The 22504-nt window shown below is 45.9% G+C and overlaps 1 protein-coding gene across 1 annotated transcript in view; it reads right to left on the bottom strand.

The window, feature by feature from the left end:
* CDCP1 (CUB domain containing protein 1) overlaps positions 1-22011 on the bottom strand; it is a 52725-nt gene extending 30714 nt beyond the window's left edge. Inside the window, exon 1 of the mRNA XM_065885672.1 lies at positions 21900-22011. Coding sequence (XP_065741744.1) covers positions 21900-21981 — 82 coding nt within the window. The 5' untranslated portion in view covers positions 21982-22011. The remainder of the gene's footprint in view (positions 1-21899) is intronic.
* Between the last annotated feature and the right edge of the window lie 493 nt (positions 22012-22504).

Raw genomic sequence — 22504 nt, 5'->3', positions numbered from 1 at the left:
AACCCAATTGTCAGATGTATATCCGAGCTGAGTATGTCAACCCTTGCGTTCTCTTTCTGTAATCATAAAAAAGGTCTTACCATGTTATCTGTAAAAAATTATTGGGGTACCGGGTCTCTGAAGGCTCGGCACGCTCTCCCGTGGCCTCCAACCCTGGGTCTCCAGGGGGGCTAATTCACTGTCAAGTGAAGCTGTAATCCATCTCGGGGTTGCAGCCTGGCTGGCTAGGTTACCAATTTCTTTGTCATTTCTCCTCTTTGGCAAAAATATTTTAAAGTTCCTGATTCTACAATTATGATTACTGTTACTTTATTTTTGGCTGTACCTCATGGCTTGCAGGATCTTCGTTCCCTGACCAGGGATTGAACCCGGGCCCCCTAGGGAAGTCCGGATTACTGTTATTTTTTTTTTTAACATCTTTATTGGAGTATAATTGCTTTACAATGGTATGTTAGTTCCTGCTTTATAACAAAATGAATCAGTTATACATATACATATGTTCCCATATCTCTTCCCTCTTGCGTCTCCCTCCTTCCCACCCTCCTTATCCCACCCCTCTAGGTGGTCACAATGCACCGAGCTGATCTCCCTGTGCTATGCGGCTGCTTCCCACTAGCTATCTATTTTACGTTTGGTAGTGTATATATTACTGTTATTTTAATTGAGCGTTAGACCCTAAACAGATCAGCGGTTCCCTAAGGATGGAGGTGGGGGCAGGGGATGGAATACAAAGGGGCAGAGGAGACTTTGCAGGATGAGAAAACCATTCTGTATCTTGACCATGGTGGTGATTATAGGTTGTACACAAATGCCACAATTCAGCAAAACTGTGCACTTAAAATTGGTGAAGTTTATTATGTTTAAGTTACACCTTAATAAATAAAAAAGGGAAAAAAACTTGTGCTAGAAAGATTGTATTTCTACACAACATGGCACTTAATAAATGAAAAAAGGAATAATCATGACCACAGTTAAAATATGGTTTAATAATATTTTGAGGTGGGCCTAGTTTCTCCCAAGGTATGTGTAATAATTTCAAATAGCTGTAAATTAGATTTTGAGAAGAAAAGGCTGATCTTACTAAAATTTCTCCGTTCAGTTCTTCTCTCCTGTTTTCAGCCAGGTCAGTATCCCAAATAATTCTGCATATATGACAATCTATTCCATTATCAATGACAGCCAAAGAAAAATGTACAATCTTTTTTAAAAATTCATTTTTTTTCTTTTAGAATCTGAAATCTTCTATTCATTCAAACATTTTCCGGGTTCATATTATGTTCCAGGGATCATCCAGGGTGCAAAAGATTTAATGTCAAAAAAAGCCCTGGAGTTCCTGCCCCCGGGGAGTTAGTAGTCCAGACTAGTGGTTTCTAAGTGGTCTGTGGAGGGCTTTAAAAATGATGAAGTTCTAAGTTACAGTAGGCCCAACATGGGACCTGGGAATCTGTATCGGAACCACTTTTTTTTTCCCCCTCTATGGTGGGAGGTAGGGATTCCTTTTGTCTATTTTTTTCCAGATGGAAAACCAATCGTCCCGACTCTAATGATTGAATATGCCAATTCTTCCTTCCTGAATTGTTAATGCTACTTCTGTTGTTTATATTTTTTATTTGGGGTCTAAATAACCCAGATTTTCATCCAAACTCCTTTTGGAAACAAAGCAGATGAAGCCTTGTAAGGGTTAAATGACTCACGTGGGGGTGGACTTTTAACACTTTACCATGTTTCTTTGCTCTGACTTTGAGATGACCAACCCAGTATGTTCTACGATCAGGCCACAGTTCATATCTCTCCTTCAGTGCCTCATACCAGAGAATGCCCACCTGGCTCAGAGCCCAGGGAACACTAAAGGGCTTATCCACCTTTGCAGCAGGAGACCATTTATATTACATGCTGTTTCCTAGGGTCACAGCCACGGCTACATCATCCACTGGACTTTCATTTTCAACTATCCCTCCTCATTCTCAATGATAAATATACCAGCTGGAGGGGGAGAGCCAGAATGAGAAGATAATGATTCGACCACGTATACACTTGAAATCTGGACCCTCCTTACCGAGCCCCCACTAGAGGCACTTATTCTACTGTAATAAAAGTAGCAGAGAGACCCCCCACTGCTTGAGTAAAATCACTTATAACTTATTTATCACAAACGCTTAGAGTTTGAGAATGACATCTTGGTTGCACATTTTTCCCCTCTTCCCCACTCACCACCATTAATCATCCCTTGAAACTGAAAATTCCAACACTGTAGAATAAATCTTAGCCTCCTGCCACCCCATCCCTACCCCTCCAGTCGGGCTGGCACATCTGAGTGCTTGATAAATGTACTGTAATTTTAAAAAAATGGATGGGTGTTTTCTTCTTCAGCAACTCTTTCTTTTGTTTCCCTAGGAACTTGGTATTTCATTGGTCTGGTGTTTTGGAAGACCTATTACCCAAGTTCCCAGAAACCCAAAGCTCCAGATTCTGGCATGATTTTGAGATCTCACAGGCTGAAAGAAATCCAAGGTGACCCTCACATTAGCAGCGCATGGGCTGTCGGGCTGGAGAGCTTGCAGGCACCACACGTGGGCACATGAGTCATAGCTCTCATCTTCAGCTCTCCTGCCTTCCGACCTCTCTTTATTAGGATGCCTCGGTTAGTTTCTGCTGGTGTTTCTGCCTCACCAGCGGCTTCTCGGGCGGGAATTTCCAATTGTTTTAATCACCATTCATTATTCGCATATCACAGGATATTGTACAAACGTCCTGTTATTCCTTTTCCCCGCCATCCTATGTCTTTGTAAGGGAAGTAAATGCAAGGAAGGGGATTCACCAGGAAGTTATCTGTTCCCAGATGTGTCCAATACAGGTTAAAAGACTGACAAATGGAATTTACAGTTTCTTAGACGGGTCAGAACCTGCTGCCTCAAAGCTGGGTGTGGTTTCCTGGGACACTCTGCCCTCATCCACTCTCTCTGCCCAACGAAGATGAGCAGAATAGCTCCCAGCCAGGGACTGGACACAGCCTGGGCACCAGGAAATACATATGAAGACCCATGGGACGAATTCCCAGGATGTCGAGGACTCAGACTCAGGAACAAAGCAGTACGATTGTGAATCAGCGTGGCCGATCAGTCACAGTCTGCGTGGGAGTCAGATTCCAAAGCAAGCCCATAAGGAGATAATCACTTTCAGGGAAATAGCCCTGTCCTCTCTCAGGAAGACGTCACACTGCAGACCCACATCGCTCTCTCAAGGAGTCCATGGGGCTGTGGCTGGTGTCTGCTCCCCCACGGAGCAGATCCCTGCTTCTCAGACTGAGCACCAGATAAAGCACTGATTTGATTTTAGGGACCAGGTTTGCAAAATCCAATTTGTTAAATTCTGGATGCACATATCATGAGAGCTGGAGGAAGGGACACCAGCAGAAGGGCTGGCAATTCACCCTTCCACCCTGCATCCACCCCGTGGGGACACTCACACCATTTGCATGATTTCTCCCGCCTACTCCCTGCAGGAGGCAATTGCGGAATTCACAGAAGTTGAATGTACGTTTGCCTGTCTACTCCATCAGACCCCATCAGTTAGTCAGCAATTTGAGGGCACCAAGAAAGGTCAAGGTACTCTGAAGATGCTGAGGTCAGCCATTAACTGTCTGGGGGTGGTCAAGGAAGATTTCACGGAGGAAACTGAAGATGGGTCTAGAAAAATGAATAAGGAGTTTGCCTATAGAGAAACAGGTGTCAGAAGGATAGGTAGAGAGAACGGCAGCGACAAAGTCACAGGTGTGAAGGCGACAGCTTCCTTATAGCCACTCCAGGGAGTTTGGTTTGGCCAGAGGGCAAGGAAATGTGGGTAGAGGAGGCTGGAGACAGGGGAAGGGGCCAGGCCAGGAAGGGGCTTGGTTGCTGCCATGGAGTTTGGGCTTCACCCAGTGGGACCAGCATATCTTAGCAGCTTTGTGTAGTGGTGAAGAGCTTAGAGTCTAGAATCTGACTACCTGGGATCAATTCCTGGCTTGGTACCACTTACCAGCTGTGTCCTGTTGGGCATATTCCTTAGCTTCTCTGTGCCTTACTTTCCTTACCTGCAAACGGGGGTAATAATGGAATTCTCGTAAGGACTAAGTGAGTTAGTACCTATGAAGTGCTTAGAACGCTGCCAGGTAGTCAATCGATGTTAGCTGTTATTGTTGATATTAGTAATGATAGAGAGCACATTACAACTACTGCTACTGGGGCAGTACTGCTGGGGCGCTGTTGAAGGGTGTTAAGTAGGGAAACAACTGTAGCAGCAACTAGGCTCTCAATCTAAAGCCCAGAGTCCTGGCTGGCTGGGCTGGACTCAGGGCGAGGCAGGTAAGGTGCCTAGGGGCAAACTTCATCACACTCAGGATTATGCAAGTGTGAGTGCTTCCTTAAATTTTCCACACCTCCCCTGCCCTGGCCTGGCCCTGCCCACCGACTGTTAAGGTCCTTCTACATGTGCTGACTCATGTGACTCCAGCATGCCTTTGAGGCTCAGGAAGTGACCTCAAGTCCCTGTTTGCTGAGCTCAGGAGGCAGCTGGGAGATTCTGGTTTGACCTCAGCACACTTGCCCTCCCTACCCCCCAGGGTACCACACTGAGCTGCCCTCCCGTAAGTTGCCAAAGCTGGTGGAATCAACCAGCAGAAGGGGAGGAAGTGCTGCCATTGTTATGAAGTACTTGGAGTTGTTGGCTGACACGGAGGGCCTGAGCATCAGCACCAACATAACCCATCTGAATGGGGCCTGCTGTGACGAGGGAGTGCCGGACTCTCACACTACCAAAGTCATAGTGTCATTAATCCAGTGGACCTGGGGCAGCAAGGCCTGCAGGCTGTGGAGGAATAAATGTGTAGACACGCTAAATCTCTTTGATCAGGTCTGTTTACAGACTGGTAAACCGAGGGGAAAGTCTCACCAATGGCAGGAAGACCAGCCTTCTGCCTGCCTGGAAATAGTTAATTTCCCACATTCACATCAAAGAGAACCACAAGGCAAGCTGCTGTTTCAGAAACCAATCTCCCTTTCTTGGATGAGAAGCCTTTGGAGTCTAGATACCAGGCCAGTCTTAATAATAACACTGAGTACTTAGTATGTGCAGGGTCCGTGCTTGCACTTGATAAGAATTTATAAATGCCCACAGCCACCCCACAGAGCAGGTTCTAATGTTAATCCACATTTTAAAGATGACGAAACCGAGGCTCAGAGAGGTCAAGTAACTTGCCCAGGCATGTATGATTAGTAAGAGGCAGGGCCAGATTTGTGCCCGAGCAGTCTGACACTGGAGACGAGCACATGAAAAATGGCTCGTCAGCAGAGCCGGCCCTGCCCAGGGAAGTCCACACATGGCCAGGAGCCTTGTGATGAGACTGGCCTATTATCATCAACAGTCACTCGAAAAGGAATAAAACATTTCCCAGCTGCTGGCTCTCTAGGGAATCTCCAGGATATCAAAAGGGAAAGGTATTTGTTTAAAATGCACTTTGTTTAAATAGGTGCTTCGTTTAAAAATAATTTGAAAATGTGGTTTGAATTTAAACTGAAGATTTAAAGTTCCCCGGAATTCAAAATGTTTGGGGCCTGGTTTTTCTTTTGTGTGATTTTTTTGGCAGCATCTCTAGGCAAGGACCTGAGAAAGGGAACCTGGCGTGTTGGGCCGTCGATGGCTCTGTAGCTTTGTGAGCCTTGCCTGGGGACTGTGGGCATGGGAGGCAAGTTGGTGGCAGAAGGAAAGCAGCCATAATTCTGGAACAAAGCACTGGGTATAAACGGCTAGTGCCAGGTCTTGGAAGGAAAGCATCCCCCAGAAGCCCCTGCCCGAGGGGCTCACTTCTCAAGGCCACTGTCAGTGAGATTCATGGGCGAAATCACACCTATGTTTAGGAGAATTCCCCAAACCCCATCTCCTGAATTTTCTTCCCCTTTACTTGGGCTGCAAGAATCCCAACCCAGACCTCTGGTTGGCTTGGCAGGAAATACCTCCTCCTGGAAAAAGACTCCCACCTGTCCTTCCAGGTATCTGAGCTGTAAAGCTGCTCGTTCATTGGTTTGGAGATCAGGCAGGACCTGATTGAGAAGGCACACCAATGCTCCCCCATAACCCTGTTCCCCTCCCCACTCCACCCACCTTACTCCCCTGGCTGGCTTGGGAAAAGCAGCCTCTTGCGGTAGCAGGGCAAATCTTTTTTCATTCTCTTTCTCGGAAGTAAAGGGAAGTGGGCTGATGGTTGCCCACACAGCATCCCCACAGAGAAGTTGAGTGTGGGGACTAGGCCAAGCTGGGGGAATTCTTCAGGCTATTGCTGGAAGTATGGAGGAACAGGAGGTGACAGGACGGGGGATCATCCCATGCCCCAGCCCCAAATAGCATGTGCACCTCCCAAGTGAAGAACTAGCTTGCCATTCCAACACGAGAGCTTCATAGGCTCTTTAAAGGACAGGGCCACATTTTAAGCCCATACACTAAAAACACTGCAACAGTCAGTTAACACACCAGAAAGGATTGAACATCGACTACAGTTATAAATAAAGTGCCTGGGGGTGACCAAGTGCAACCTTGCATCAGGGTGAACTGGGACCCAGGCCTGCACTGGCGGGGCAGGGGTCAGGGCAGGGAAGAAGGCGCAGGAGGAGGACCAGGGCACGCACAACGGAAGCGGAAGGCCTGAAGACAACTTGGTGCTGCGATTGCAATGAAGGCTGACTTGGGCCACATGACTCAAGGTAATGGTGAGCTGCTCTCCAGGCCGGGTGCCAGCATACAGAGATGCACAAGGCTGGGCCCAGCTTCGGGGAGTCACATCCACGGACTTCAGAAGTCAAAGGACATCATGTTCTCACCCCTTCAGTGAGAGACCCATGGTTCCCTTTAAAATAGTTTACTATTTCCATAGCTCTGAGAACAATCATAGAGGACAATAAAGTTCAAAGAGCAATTTTAAATAAAAGGAACCATGGGCATTCTTAGTCAATCTGACTTGTTGGAATAGTTTATCAAAACAGGGACCGTTGTGTCCATCCATTCACTCCCTACTCTTAATTCCCAAACTCCCTAGGAAAGAAATTTATATGCAATGATGCAAGTTAATTTTCTAAAGTAACTGAATGATTCTCCAAAGTGGACACTAGCGATCAACTGTCTGCAGGGCTTGTGTTTTGAATTACTTTTAAAAGTGGTGATGGGTTTGCAGGGAGCCATCCAAACCTTCTGTTGTATCTTTCCCTTTTATGATCAAAGACACATGCCATATTGGAGATGTATGTTAGAGATGCATAACGAGGTCATGGGCCCTGTCTGGGCCACAATCTGGAGCAAATGAACACATCTATGTACAAACCCCTCTGGGACTGTGGCCATTTTAAGGCTTCTTGCCACGATAAGACCCGGACTTTAACATTTCACTCCACATGGAATGGAATTGTACTGCGTGGAGGGATGATTTCAAAGGAGGCTCACAGAAGTAGAGAAATCTGCATAATAAGAGACTTTGCATGTGGGAATTGCAGAATTAAACAACAAATATAACTGAGTTTATGACCACTGCAAATAAGTCAGGATGATATGCTAAATTGCCACAGGGCCAGTGTAAATCACATTAACATTTTATGAAATGTTAAAAAGATTCATTTTGCCAGACCTTGAAGTGTGAGTCATGATGAACTTGAAAGTCACTGAGGATCACAAGGACAGATGGGGAAGAACCAAAGGAGCAGAGTTAAAAAACCCATCTGTATGTGGGCTCAGGGACACGAACAGAATGAGGGCCCTTCCCCTTCTCCGTCTGCCAGAAGTTCAGAAGTTACTGAAATTCCCATTTCTTTAGTGTTCCCTGAGTCCTTTGCCAATGGTCTCACCTTGCCATCAGAGATTAGCTGTTCAAGTTTCTCTGATAAAAAGCTAGCAGGGAGATGGTTAAATAAGAATCTATACTCATCAGGCCTAACTGCTTCTTCTTTTTTTTATAGATTTATTTAATTAATTTATTTATTTTTGGCTGCGTTGGGTCTTCCGTTGCTGTGCGTGGGCTTTCTCTAGTTGCACGAGCAGGGGCTGCTCTTTGTTGCGGTGCGGAGGGCTTCTCATTGCGGTGGCTTCTTTTGTTGCGGAGCACAAGCTCTAGGCACACAGGCTTCAGTAGTTGTGGCACACGGGCTTCAGTAGTTGGGGCACACAGGCTTAGTTGCTCCGCGGCATGTGGGATCCTCCCGGACCAGGGCTCGAACCCATGTCCCCTGCATTGGCAGGTGGATTCTTAACCACTGCGCCACCAGGGAAGCCCTATGTCTAACTGCTTCTTGACTGCAGAGACCCAACCTCCTGATCACTTAGGGGGACAGGACTGGGGAGTGTGGGCCAGCCCTATCCCAGGGGCCAGGGCTGCAGTCAACTGGGAATACATCCTTCTGTTTAAACCTCTTGTTTTAGGGAGTAGGGGTTAGTACCTTTTGTTGTTGTTATCTCCAGCAATCTTTTAATATTTTTATTTAAATTTTTTTCTTCCAGTTTTATTGAGATATAATTGACATACAGCATTGTAAGTTTAAGGTGTACAATGTAATGATTTGACTTACATGCGTCATGAAATGATCATCATGATAAGTCTAGTTACCATTGTTTCCAGCAACCTTAAAGACAGGGGTGGGGGTGGGGGTGATCCATCCACATAGCCTGACTTGGAGAGTAAGTCTTTGAATGAAGCTCTCTCAAACGACCATGGGCCAGTCAGTACAGTGATTCCTCCAGCAAACCACGTAACCCCATGGTAAAACAGGTCAGCAAAGGAAGCCTGCACACTCTAGGAGATATCTGGGGCCAGAAAGACACATGCTTTCTTCATCCAGAGGGGTCAGGACAGCCCCCAGGAGGTGTCATGTCAATGACGAGGGCCATTATGGAAGGTACTATGTCAACAAGGACAGTTGTTACGGAAGGTGTATGTCCACGAGAATTGCCGTTACAGAAGGTATTAACATGGGAGGCGTTAAATCAGTTAGAATGGACATTATAGGTGTTCAGCCATCACGGACGAAATTATATCAACAAGGATGATCATTATGGAGGGTGTTACATCAGCTAAGATGGCCGCTATTGGCACCTGGACAGTGCCAGTGGTGGCACTAGCTAATGATCTTAAGATAATTATGCCATAAATTCAGGGAGGTTGAAAAACTGAGTTGAAGGACCAAGAATGCTGAGCTACGGGTTTTGAGGAGGCACATTGTGTCTGCAGGTGGAAGAAAAAGTAGATGGTTATTCCTGAAAGGGAGAGAGGCTGTGGTTCAGAGCACTTTCCCTTTCATGACCCGTATTCCTTCCTCACAGCAGGAGTTGGTCCTGCTGCTAAGTGCTATTGCCAAGGAAGGAAGAGGAGGATGGGAACAAAACTCAGTTAGAAAATCCCAGAGTAATGAGGCATTTAATCATCATTCAAACTACATTCTGCTTCGCGCCTATGGCTGGTCTCCAGTCATGAATCATAAATTGAAGGATTACTCTTCATTACATTTTTCCAGATAGAGGATCACTTTGCAAGCTGTCTTTTCAGAGATGGTGGGAGAACACTCTTATTTTATTTATTTATTTTTTTTACTGGGGTATAGTTGTTTCACAGTGTTGTGTTAAGATTCTACTGTACAGCGAAGTGGAGTTCCCCGTGCTATACAGCAGGTTCTTATTAGTTATTTATTTTATACATATTAGTGTATATATGTCAATCCCAATCCCCCAATTCATCCCAGCCCTTGGTGTCCGTACATTCGTTCTCTACATCTGTGTCTCTATTTCTGCATTGCAAACCAGTTCATTTCTATCATTTTTCTAGATTCTACATACATGCGTTAATATACAATATTTGCTTTTCTCTTTCTGGATTACTTCACTCTGTATGACAGTCTCTAGGTCCATCCACATCTCTACAAATGACCCAACACTTTTAAAATATCAAAACAACACTATGGGATTACTGGTGATGAATGACACAGCCATACTTCTGTTCCAGGGCCTATCTTAGGGTTTTGCTATGATGTTCCACAGACCTCAGACACCAGAACACCTGTCCTCCTCCTTCTCTTTTCCTGCCTGTGGAAGGTATTCTCCATCCTCAACCTTTATTGCAGTTCTCATACATACATCTTTTGCTGTACTTACCACACTGCATATTGTCTCAAACTCAAATGCTTTCAGGGCCTAGGCAGGTAATATAAATGAGAAAAGCCAACACAGTGAGGAGGGTCTTTATTGAATCAGAGGGTACATGCTCTACTAAATATATTGTAATTCAGCTTTTTTCAAAACACATCAAACAGAACTGGGCCAAGGCCCTCAGGCCACCCATTGGTAGCTCCTGGTTTACATGTTTGAATCCCTTCTGGGTGGTGAGCCCCCAGAGAGCAAGGGACTAGGGTTTTCTACCTCTCAATGTCCAGCATCCAGCACAAGGGGCCTCCAACATCTGGGGAATGAATGGAATCTGTTACCAAATAACCCAAGACTAGGCTAGATCTTTTCAAGACAGTCTAGGCAAAAATCAGATTCTCTAGGCCTGCTCAGTGCTAGGCCCTAACAGTGGATGGGGGGGGGGGGGGGGTGGGAAATGCAGCAAATTGTTTTTCAAGAAAAGCTGCTCCAGGTGGAGAAGGCAGTTTTGGTCATTAGTTCCTTGATTCCCAGTGACTTAATATTTCTACTCCATCCCTTCTATACACCAAATTCTTGCAGGAAGCATCTGTAGACTTTTTTGAAGACAGAATCATTGCTATACCCATAGTTGGCTTTAAATTTTTTTTTTTAATTTAAAACTATTTTTAAGACAAAACTGTGGTGATAGAAGGCAATTCAATGGTTTCCAGGGGCCAAAGGGCAGGGCCTCTGCCTGCAAAGGGGTCTGGAGGAACTTTGCAGGGTGACTGAAACGTTGTACCACCTGACAGCACTCATCAAACAGTGCAGTTGAGTGGTGAATTTTATGGTATGTACATTATATTTCAATAAAGTTGAAAAATATATTTTACTTTTAGATAAAAAATACATGAAGCACAAAGTAAAATATGCAAGCATATCTCTATAAGGCACCCCTATGTTATTTCATTTCACTTTGCCAAAGGGTGGCATACCATCCTCACTGTTCTGAATCTTGTTTTCCCCTCAAGAATATATCTGGGGGGGTTATGCCATGTCTGTACACCGAGAGCCACCCCATTCTTTTAAATGGCTGTGTAGCATTCCACTGTTTGGATGTACCATCATTAATTTAACCAGTCTTCTAATCATGGACATTTGGCTTGTTTCCAGTCTCCAGTAACCAGGGGAAGAAGAAGATGCTTATCTGGAGTTTCAAGGTGCCAGTGGGACATACCTTCCTTGGTGTCCCACGGTTCCTGGCTGGAACTGGAATTGTATTCCCACAGAAGCAGAGACTAGGGAGGCTGGAAGATGTTATTTCAAGGGTTTGGCTGCATTGTGTTGGGATGGGCTTCTGCAAAATGACCCAAGCACTGTCTACAATTTGAAAAAAATGTCTTCTTTGTTGTGATAAGTTGAGAACTTGCTCCTGACAGCCCAGGGCTGAAGTGCCTGATAAGACTGTCAGCAACTTCAGGGCAGTTGGGCAATCCTCCACCTCTCAGCAGGGATGAAAGCAGGGGCCCTGCCAGACTCCACAGAATATCCAGCTCTGGTTGTATGGCCTGGCACACTCCAGCCCAGTCTCGGTTTATGACACCTGCTCACAAGGACAGCTGTAATCTTCGGAAGCCCACTAGGAAGTTCTTTTCACTTCTCATGTGTAATTGGGCCTGATGTTTAAGTTACATAAAACCGGTATGGTCAGTTCCTTGGCTAAAAGGAAATGTGTGTGTTTGTGCGTGTGCGTGTGTGCATGCACGCACGCACTGGCGTGCGCTGGTGCTCACCTGCAAACAATTTTTAAAAACATGTTCTAGTGTCATTGAGAACAATTTCTTGCAGTTTTTAATCCAGCAGCTTCGATTCTAGGAGCTTCCCCTTCCTCATAAGGGCCCAAAGCTGACCGCACTGGGATAGTGGCTGAAGCATAGTATGTAGTAGCAGAGGCTGAAACAACCAAAATGTCTCCCAAAAGCAACCTGGTTACACAGACAACGGCCTGGCAGTTTGGTCCATGTTGTCTGCTGCTGAAAATTTCAATGTTCTTCTTGGGCTCAACTCAAATGATCAAAGTAATAACAATTATTAAGTGAGGAATCTGTTCGAGGCTGGACACTGTGCTGAGTGATTTACAGACGTTATTTTCATTGGGTCTATGCCTCGAAGATACTCCAGGGCCCCACTCCAGTAAGACTTGTCAGCAGGGCGGTTGGTGGTAAAGACAGCCCATCACCACAGGCTAAGTCCTCCCGAGACAGTGTCCCCAGCTGCCTGGGGCCTCCAGCATAGCGTAGACTTCTAGCAGGAGGAGCAGCATTTGATAACTTCACCCTCTGTGCTGCTGGCTCTTGGACTCTCCTCCATGGCCGGCTTGCCACTGTGCACCGGAGTTAGGCGTCTGTCTGGGTCCAGGAGATGCCCTTCACGCTCAGGGGCTTCATCTCACCATCTCTGCATCCTCCATGATGTCCTGGGACCTCTCACCAAATGTTTGTGAGTTGTTCTCAGGTTAAAAAATGTTTTAGCCAAACATCCTTGTTTGAAATAGCCTGATGTCCCCACCACCAGCCCAATGATGGAAGATAAAGCATCCGCTTGAAGGAATTTGGCACGTGCCTGGACATACACCATCCTAGCCCAGCTCTCAGCTGGACCACAAATTGTCAAGTGTTGAGAAGTCTCCTCAGGGCTCCAAGCATTGTGTGACATTACTTGGAGATGGCCAAGTGGGCAGACCCCAAAACAAAAACAACAGCCTGACTTGAACTCTGTGTAATTTTTGGATGCAGAAAGTTGATGAACTCAATTCTGGAGACTGTCTTATTGTCCCAGCCAAAGACAGCACGTAGGTACCCATAAGTTTTTACAGAAGTGGCACATTTCCCCCAGAATGCTTTGGTTGTCTGCCATTGAGGGTAGGGAATATTTGCACTTCGCTTAAAACAAAGAAAGTTATACCATTTGTGCTCGTGGAACAGTTGTAATTTGTTTTTTCAAAATATTTCCGAATTTATTATTTAAAGATGTTCACAGTCTAGGGTGAGGTGGTTAATGGCCTCATAGTATATTGTTGAGCTGCATTTCCATCTGGCAGAATGGACGGCCCGTCCAAGAGCACAGCCTCTCCCTGGCAAAGTCAGACTAACAAGGCTCTCAGGGGTGCCCTTGGCTTGGGCTGTACTCGGGAGAGAACTGAAAAGTGCAGATTATTTTTTAAGTACAGTAACTGAAGAAAGAACTTTAAATTTTATAAAAGTTTGTGAAGTATATGTCTATAAAACAAATTCTGATTTTCTACTGTATTCTATCACAAATTCAGTATTACTGTTTAGAGAAATCCAAACCAAATGAACCAAGCTGGGATATTGTGAAGCAACGTGGTTCACATGGGAGAATGTGCAGGACAATACAAAGTCCTTGTCATGATCATCACGGCTACCAGCAAACCATCCTTCACGCAGGAGGGCTCTGCTGGCTACACTGTAGGCCAGATACTTCTGGTGTAACTTCTTCCTTCCAGTCTTTTTTCCTATGACTAGAGTCACACTGTACATACACACACTACTTTACACCTTGCTTCTTTCGCTGTATCGCCATAATTTTCTAGTTTTTCCCTTGCAAGTATCCAGGAGTGGGGTTGCATTCCCGAAAACCCACCCACACCCCCATCTACTTCCTCCTGGAAGTGGACCAGCAGAGACTTATAAGCATGTTCGACAGAATGAAGATCCTGGGCCCTGGGGTGAGGAAGAGAACCCAGACCACCAAGGAGGTGTCTTCCACACCCTGAAGGGACACAGAAAGCTGTGGCTCCATCTGTCAATCCACACTTTCTTTTTTCTACTTTCTAGTTTTGCCAGTCCACACCCGCAGTCACTGGGACTGTGCGTCTCTCCTCCTCTTCTGTCTGATTTGCATCAGATTTGGAGCCAGAAGATCTGGGCTTTAGACCTTCTTGCTCTTGCCACCTTCTCACAGTGACTTGAAGAAGTCATCTAACGTCTATAAGCTCGTACCCCCTCCTAGAAGGAACTGGCCTTGACCTGGATTATCCATTTGTTTATTCCACAGATATTTATTAAGTGCCTGCTATGTGCCAAGCACCATTCCAGCCACTTTCCTAATGGGGATTGGATATGACCCTGCCTGAGCTCTTCCAATAGCTCGGGGGTCTCTAGAAGATCCACAAATCAGCTCTGATGTAAATCAGCTCGTAAGACATTAGGGCTGGTGGTTCCTCCGCACGGTCCAAGCCCCTACATGAAAGACTGGAAAACTGAGGCCTAAGGAGACAGGGCAACTTTTCCCGAGTCATAAGGCTAACTGTTGACAAGACCTGAAGTTAGAACCAGGTGTCCTGACCCTTAAGTCTGGTACTCCTACCACTCTGCCCGCGACAACGATGACTTCTTCCTGGGTTCCCATCTATACTACATTTCAGTCTCCCTTTCAGTTGGATAGAGCCATGCCACTGAGTTCTAGTCAACAGAGTGGCAGCAGAATTGATATGAAACAAATTCCATTCCTGGACCATAAAACCCTCCATGTAAGACCCCCTCCTGCTCTTTTATCTTCTATCAGTTTGATATGGATGAACACAGAAGCCACACTTCTTGAAGATGGTGGAGTCAGAAAGTGGAAGGAGCCTGGGTCCCCATATCGCTGCTTGGAGGAGATCCCCTGTTTAGGACCTTCTGTGAGTAAGAAATAAACATCTATTGCGTTTGAGCCATTAGACACATCTGGGTCTGTGTTATAGCAGCTCAAAGGGTGTTACACATTAACTATTAGACTTATCAACGTAAAAAGTCACAAAGAATTAATCAGTCCTCAATGCAAACATGAGGAGCTATCAGAGTGCAAGCCCGTCTTCAGCCTTCTCAATACACAGTGCTCATGGCATTCTGATCACGGAACTGAAAGTAAATATTTGAAAGGAAATTCAAAATATTTCCCTTGCCTAAAGTTTATGATTAGTTTCAACTGGAAAGAATAAAGAAAGGAGTAAATTGCAGCCTGGGGTGGTTAAGAGCCTGTACTCTGAAACGAGACTGCCCAGATTTACAGATGGCACTACCACCTATTAGCTGGGCTCTTGGGCAAGCTGCTTCCCCTATTACTCACTTTCTTCTATTTGACATTTTCTGTACAAATGCTTTGACCCAGTAACTCCTCATCCAGGAATTTCACTTACAGATAAACTTGTCCATATACCCAAAAAAGTCAGCTGTAAAGATGGTCAGTGAGGCTCTGTTCATAGCAACAGAAGACTGGAAACAATCCATTAACAAGTGGCTGGTTAAATATAACATGATGCTCCCACGACAAGGAATATTATGCAGCTGTCAAAAAGCATGGCAGCTCCGTATGTTCTGGTATGGAGTTAGAACCAAGATGGATTGCTACATGAAAAAAATCAAGACGCATATGGGATGCATCCTATACTATATACTATATTTGTGCTCCTTTTTGTGTAAAGAAGGGAGGTATGTATATTTGTAAACTTGTACATGCTCAGGAACAATGCACAAGAAACCACAGCTGCCTCTGGGAGGAGGCCTGGGGCCAGAGGTAGAAGGGGACATACTCCCCTCTCCCCGCCACAGATCATTTTGTACTATTTGAAATTTTGTTACCATGTACAGGTAATTCTTTTTCTAAGTACAGTTTTTATATTGTTTACATATTAAAAACATATACACATTACCATATGATCCAGCTATCCCACTTCTGGGTATTTATCCAAAGATACAAACACACTAATTCTAAAAGACACATGTACCCAGATATTCATAGCAGCATTATTTATAATAGTTAACATATGCAAACAACCTAAATGCCCACTGATGGAAGAATGGATAAAGAAGATATGATATATATGTATAGATAGATAGATAGATACACACACACAGACACAAACAATGAAATATTACTCAGCCATAAAAAGATGAAATCTTGCCATTTGCGATAACATGGATGAACCTTGAGGGTATTATGCTATCAGATGGAGAAAGTCAAATACTGTATGATTTCACATATATGTGGAACATAAAAAACAAACAAACAAAAACCAAAATAAATGAACAAACCAAACAAAAAAAACCATGTAGATTCAAAGAACAGAGTAGTGGTTACCAAAGGGGAAGGGACGGGGTCGGGGGTTGGGGGGCACAAATGTGGAAAATGGGATCAACTGCACGGTGACAGACGTGTAATGAGCACGCCATAGGGTATACATAAGTTGAAATACAATGCTGTACACATGAAACTTATACAATGTTATAAACCAATGTGAACTCAAAAAAAACATTTTAAAAACAAAAAACACACATTCCTAGAACAAATATGAACACAGCCCTCAGTAAGTGTTGGCTGATTTTTCAAAAAATGAAAGAAAATGTCTGGAGTGCAGACACTGTCTCTAAGATGACCAGCAAATGCTGTCCTTAGGAGTCCCACTGTGCACGGGGGGCATGGCACACTGGTGACAGCAGCTGAGTTCCGAAGTCAGGCTACCTGGGCTACCATCTCAGCATCACTACATACTTGTTGGGTAGCCCTGGGCAAGTTACTTCACCTTTCTGTGCCCCTCTATTAAGGGCTTATAGGAGTACTTGCTTGAGGCTGGAGAGCTAAATGACTAGCAGGTCTACTCAAGAATGCCTCCTGGATTTACATTTTCACAAGAGGAAACAGCTGAGTTTTTATTACTCAAACATTATGTCATCTATCACAGTTATTTTTGGCCAATGTCTATTTAGGAAATATGTATATTTACATCTCCAAACACAATACAACATTTGAAAAAAATGTATGTTGCAAACAAAATAGGCAGAATGCGAGGATCTGGTGGAGACGCCACGACTGCCAACAAAAGGGGTGCAGGAAGTTATTACACACAAAGCAACTGTCTGTGAAGAGCCACATACAGTAAACGGTCTGACAATCCATAAGGGATGTCATGCATTTTACATTTAATAGAATTGGTTGTTAATTATATATGGGTATCTTCTGGTGTTTCATTATGCTTTTGGAAACTGTTGGGGGTTGGGGTTTTGTGCAGTGGGTTTTTATAGTTTGTCCCACATGAAATAATGAGATGTAGGGCATCAGTTAGTGTTTTCATGCAGTATGTCTGGTTTTTAGGGATGAATTACTGATGTTAAGTGGGAGATGCTTACACGTAAAATACTCAGAAGAGTGGCTGGCACAGAGCAGAAGCTCGATATGTGTTAGGTATTACAAGTAGTAGTTAGTAATTAATAAAAAAAACAACAACAAAGAAACAAAAAACTTGTGTACTGAATACAAACCCAAGGCTACAAAGAGGTGAGGAAGGGGACTTGGCTCTCCTTGCTGGTTTCTCTAAAATGTTGCCAGCTGCCCAGGAGAAGGTGATGGGCTAATTACAAGGTTGTAGGAAGTGGTTTGAAATAATTTGATTGTGGAATAATTTTTATAATTTAGAATGATAATTAAGGGGTGTGAACTTTTCTTAATCACCCAGGTGGAGAGCCTTAGCTATGGCTCCCCCATATCACGCCCCATTGTCCCACCCATCTTGACCTCAATCATGGATCCTTCTGACCGGCAAACTCCCCTTCTCCTCCATCCAAAGTCAGCACCACTGAGCAAAATCGAAGGTGAGGCTTGTGTTATAAGCCAAGGGACTCAGTTCTGGGTTTTTGTTTTTAGCAAAAAAAAAAAGTGCTGCTGTACTATTAGCACCACCTAGCTGGGGCACTCCTAAGATTCTTGAATACCCGTCAATACCGTTCAGACCCTGCTTGCTGAGCTAGAGGGAGGAATGCTTCTCCCATAGTTGCTAGTGAAACAACAATGATGACAGCCCAGGGAGTGTGGGAAAAGGGCATTCATACTCTGTTGGCAGGAAGGTACACCAGAACAACAGGACAAGCTACCACAGGGCAACATGGACATGTGTATCCAAAACCTTAACCTCTTCTCCACTCTTCATCCCAGCAATTCTATTTCCAGAATTTTAGTTGGAGCAAATAGTCAAGAATGTGCAGAATAGAGCCACAGGAACACATTCTCAGATATATCAAAATGGGATAATCCAGTTGACACTATTTTATAACCTTAGCAATGCAAAGATAATATCACTTCATGTCATTATAGAATCTGTGCTATATAATTTTTAATGTCTTTTCACTGAACAGACCCCTATTGTTGGACATGTTCTATTTTTTTTAAAGCTTTTAAAATATATATATATATTTATTTTATTTATTTTTGGCTGCGTTGGGTCTTCATTGTTGCACGTGGGCTTCCTCTAGTTGCAGTGAGTGGGGACTACTCTTCATTGTGGTGCGTGGACTTCTCATTGCAGTGGTTTCTCTCGTTGTGGAGCAGGGGCTCTAGGCGCACGGGCTTCAGTAGTTGCAGCACGCAGGCTCAGTAGTTGTGGCTCACGGGCTCTAGAGCACAAGCTCGGTAGTTGTGGCACACGGGCTTAGTTGCTCCGCAGCAATGTGGGATTTTCCCGGACCAGGGATCGAACCCGTGTCCCCTGCATTGGCAGGTGGATTCTCAACCACTGCGCCACAAGGGAAACTCTGGACATGTTCTATTTTTAGTAGGAAAAATTGAAAGCAATCTAAATGTCCACCAATAGGGGACTAGTTAAAGCTATACAAAGGGATGGTCCCATTTTTGGTTTTACACACACACACTCAAATTGTGCACCAAAATGACCAAGGTGGTTTGCTCACAGATATTTTGTTATATTTGCTGCCAATTTTTCTACAATAATTATATATATATATTACTTAAAACATTTAAATAATTTCAACTTCCTTTTGCCACATTGATAGCCTGGGAGAACCCCTAGAAGAATGTGGGGGGGCAGGGTACAGTCATCGCAGACAAAACGGTAACATATGAAGTGACCCCTGAGGCTGATGGGTCAGCACCCGGGCACATGTCTACAGCCAGCAGAGAAACAGTCTGTGTGGGTGTGGGGGTTAGAGTGGGGGGAGGACTCATCAGTTCTGCCACTTACACATTTGCATCTGAAGAATGATGAACACACACACTCACCCAGGGTGAGTGAACACGTCATTTAATGCCTACTCATATTTTTGGCAAGAAATCATGGCGGCAAGAATGGGGTCACTGACCCAGACTCTGGTACCTGAGTGGTTCTTGGAAAGCCACTAAGTTGAGGGTTTTTTTTCTTTCTTTCTTTTTCTTTTTTTTTTAAATGCTATCCTACTTGAATCTCTTAGACTAAACTTTTTAAAAAAATAAATAAATTTATTTATTTTTGACTGTGTTGGGTCTTCGTTGCTGTGCACAGGCTTTCTCTAGTTGTGGTGAGCGGCAGCTGCTCTTCGTTGCAGTGGGTGGGCTTCTCATTGCAGTGGCTTCTCTTGTTGCAGAGCACGGGCCCTAGGCTCGTGGGCTTCAGTAGTTGTGGCACATGGGCTCAGTAGTTGTGGAGCACGGGCTTAGTTGCTCCGTGGCATGTGGGATCTTCCAGAACCAGGGCTCAAATCTGTGTCGCCTGCATTGGCAGGCAGATTCTTAACCACTGCACCACCGGGGAAGTCCCTAAGTTGAGGTTTTTTTTTTTGTTTTTTGTTTTTTTTTTTTTTTTTTTAACAAGGCCATTTTAACTTAACCAGTCTTTCATTCTTAAAAGTGGGAGAGCTGGTGGGAATACCAAACTCAAACAAACACACCTCACCAAGATGCAAACTTTCCTTTACTCTTCATCTCTGCAGTGACACCAACATCATTTTCACTCTGCAGAGTCTTAAGAGAGTTCAGGGATTTATAAAATAAATCCACTGTGCTAGGCTCTCTGGTTCTCTCCATCTTTCCAGGACAGACTCTACTAACTTCTCGAAGGCCTCCACCAGTTAGATCAACCCCAAGACTTTGGGCAAAGCAAATGTACTCTGTGACTGCTCCAACCACAAAGGGATAACCTTTAGTTCAGCCCAGAGATATGGCCTCACAGGTCCACTTCCTAAGACCACAGGAAAGATTTAAGAAGGTAAAATAGGAAAGTTCTTGGGCTTCCCTGTATCTATACAATGAACCAAGAGACACGGCTCCAACAGTCAAGAACTTTCTGGAAAGAACAGACTCCACTGGACTCACCGGAGACCAAAACGGCAACCTCTCCAGGCCACAGGGAGGAATCAGACATGTAATACAAGCCAGTTCAGGATAAGCTGTCATAGTTGTCAGTAATGCACTGATGCCTTGATTTACACCATACTCTTACTGGAGGAGTTCTCAACTGTTATCACAGACAACCGGAAACATCTCAGACAATTCCCAGAGTTTCAAGACAGCTCTCAAGTGTGATGGGCACACTATTTTTCCTCACACATACATTTACACCTACTTTCATTAGCTAAATTACTCTTTATTCTTTTTTTTTTTTTTTTTTTTTTGCGGTACGCGGGCATCTCACTGTTGAGGCCTCTCCCGTTGCAGAGCGCAGGCTCAGCGGCCATGGCTCACGGGCCCAGCCGCTCCGCGGCATGTGGGATCCTCCCGGACCGGGGCACGAACCCATGTCCCCTGCATCGGCAGGCGGACTCTCAACCACTGCGCCACCAGGGAAGCCCCTACTCTTTATTATTAAACGGACTTTTTCTTCAAGGGAATCTTGAAAACAGTCCAAATTACAATAAACACAGTAAATATTTTCAACGTCCCATCTTCTGTGCAGCAATATGTCACCTCACTGCTGTTGGAGAAAAGAACCAGGAAGCTTTCCAGTCTCGGATTTGTCATGATGGCAATTGCCGGAACGCCCAAGTTCAACTCATCTGCTTAGATTGATTCTTTAACTTAATTTCCTCTAATATACCTGCCTGCCAAACACAAACGTCCCCTTAGATGCAGCAAAGGGTAATCAAAAACCCAAATCGCTTCCTGGATAGCTCTTTTAAAAACACAAAAGTTGTACTAGTCTCAGGAAAGGCCTCAAATCAAGTTCTTACATGAAGAGACCAGTACGGTTTTAATGCTTCCAGGGCCCACAGGGCACCTCCTCGTAGGCCCAGGTAGCTGGGATGTGGCGGTCCCTGCCCCCCACCGGAACTCGGAATTCCCACACAACTGTGGACCGCCCCCTCTGCCGACCCTCTTCCGCTGTCCAAGTCCACTACGCACAGGTGCGAGGGGCGGGGGCGTGCACAGCCTCCGCGGCACAGAAGTGCTTTCATTTTTGGATAAATGTTCCTAAACTTCGGGAGAGCGAGAAAGGAGCGGACGGACAGGGGAAAAGGTGAGAAAAAAGGTGGGATGTTGTGGCGCCAAACCACCGTTTTCTCGCCCCGTCTCTCTGGCCCAGGCGCTGAGGTAGAGGGTGCGCCAGGGAGTGAAGTTCCCTCCTCACGCCCAGCCCGGCGCCATCAATAATCCAGGTAGAGCCCCCGAGCGCGCGGCGCGCCACCTCAGCGAGGTTCCCTGGGCCCGGCGTCCGCGCGCCCCTCTCTCCTTCTCTGACGGTGCCCGGCTTGTGGCCCCGACCACCGCGGTGCTCCCCGCTCCGGGACACCTCCACTTGCCGTGGTCTGAGCCCTGGGCGAGGTCGCGCGGAATGCAGGAGGGTACGGCCAGCACTCCCGACGCGGCACGCCCCGGAGCCGGGCTTCCGGGGGGCCCCAGACGTCTGTGCCCCCCGCCCGCAACGCCCCCGCCCCACCGTGGCGGGCGGTGTAGACCCTCAAAGCCCAGTGCCCCCTCAGCGCTCCGCGCACAGGCAGCGCCGCACTCACCCCATCCGCGGGCCAGGCGCGCAGCGCCCAGCAGCAGGACCCCCAACAGTCCGACCGTGACCCTGCAGTTCAGGCCGGCCATGGCTCCGTGGCGCCTCGGTCTCGGCGGGGAAAGCGAATGTAGCCCGTGATTCGGAGCGGCGGGCGCGGGCCCGACCCTGGCACGGGCTTCTGTTAGTTCCGTCCCGTCTCGCTCACCTGAGCGCGGGCCGGACTGGCCCTGGCTCCGCCTAGCGCCGCGGGAGCCCTAGCTGGCTGGGTCAGTCCCCTCCTTCCTTTCCTCCTCCCCTTCCTGCCTCTACACCCGCCTCTCTCGTCCAGAGCAGTGGGACCTGTAGCCACCTTCCGAGGCCTAGCTGGCGCCTCTCTCAAGGCTTTGTCTACAGGCGCGAAGGTCGCCCTTGGGGAACCCAGTCAGGCCTCGTTTTACTTTCCGGGCGACAAAGGAGGCTACTGTGCCGCGCATTTTTCCGGGGGATCATGTCTGTGGATCATCAAGTCCTGGCTTCTGCCTGTGCTTCCTCATTGGGGCTGGAGGCTTGCTGGACTTTAACGCCGGTGCTACAGCTATTCTTTGCAAAACTGTGAGCCTGAAGCCAACTCCA

The sequence above is a fragment of the Phocoena phocoena genome, chromosome 10, assembly GCF_963924675.1.
Source record: "Phocoena phocoena chromosome 10, mPhoPho1.1, whole genome shotgun sequence".
Classification (NCBI taxonomy): domain Eukaryota; kingdom Metazoa; phylum Chordata; class Mammalia; order Artiodactyla; family Phocoenidae; genus Phocoena; species Phocoena phocoena.
Note: the sequence above shows the minus strand (reverse complement) of the source record. Positions and strands in the feature narration are given on the sequence as shown.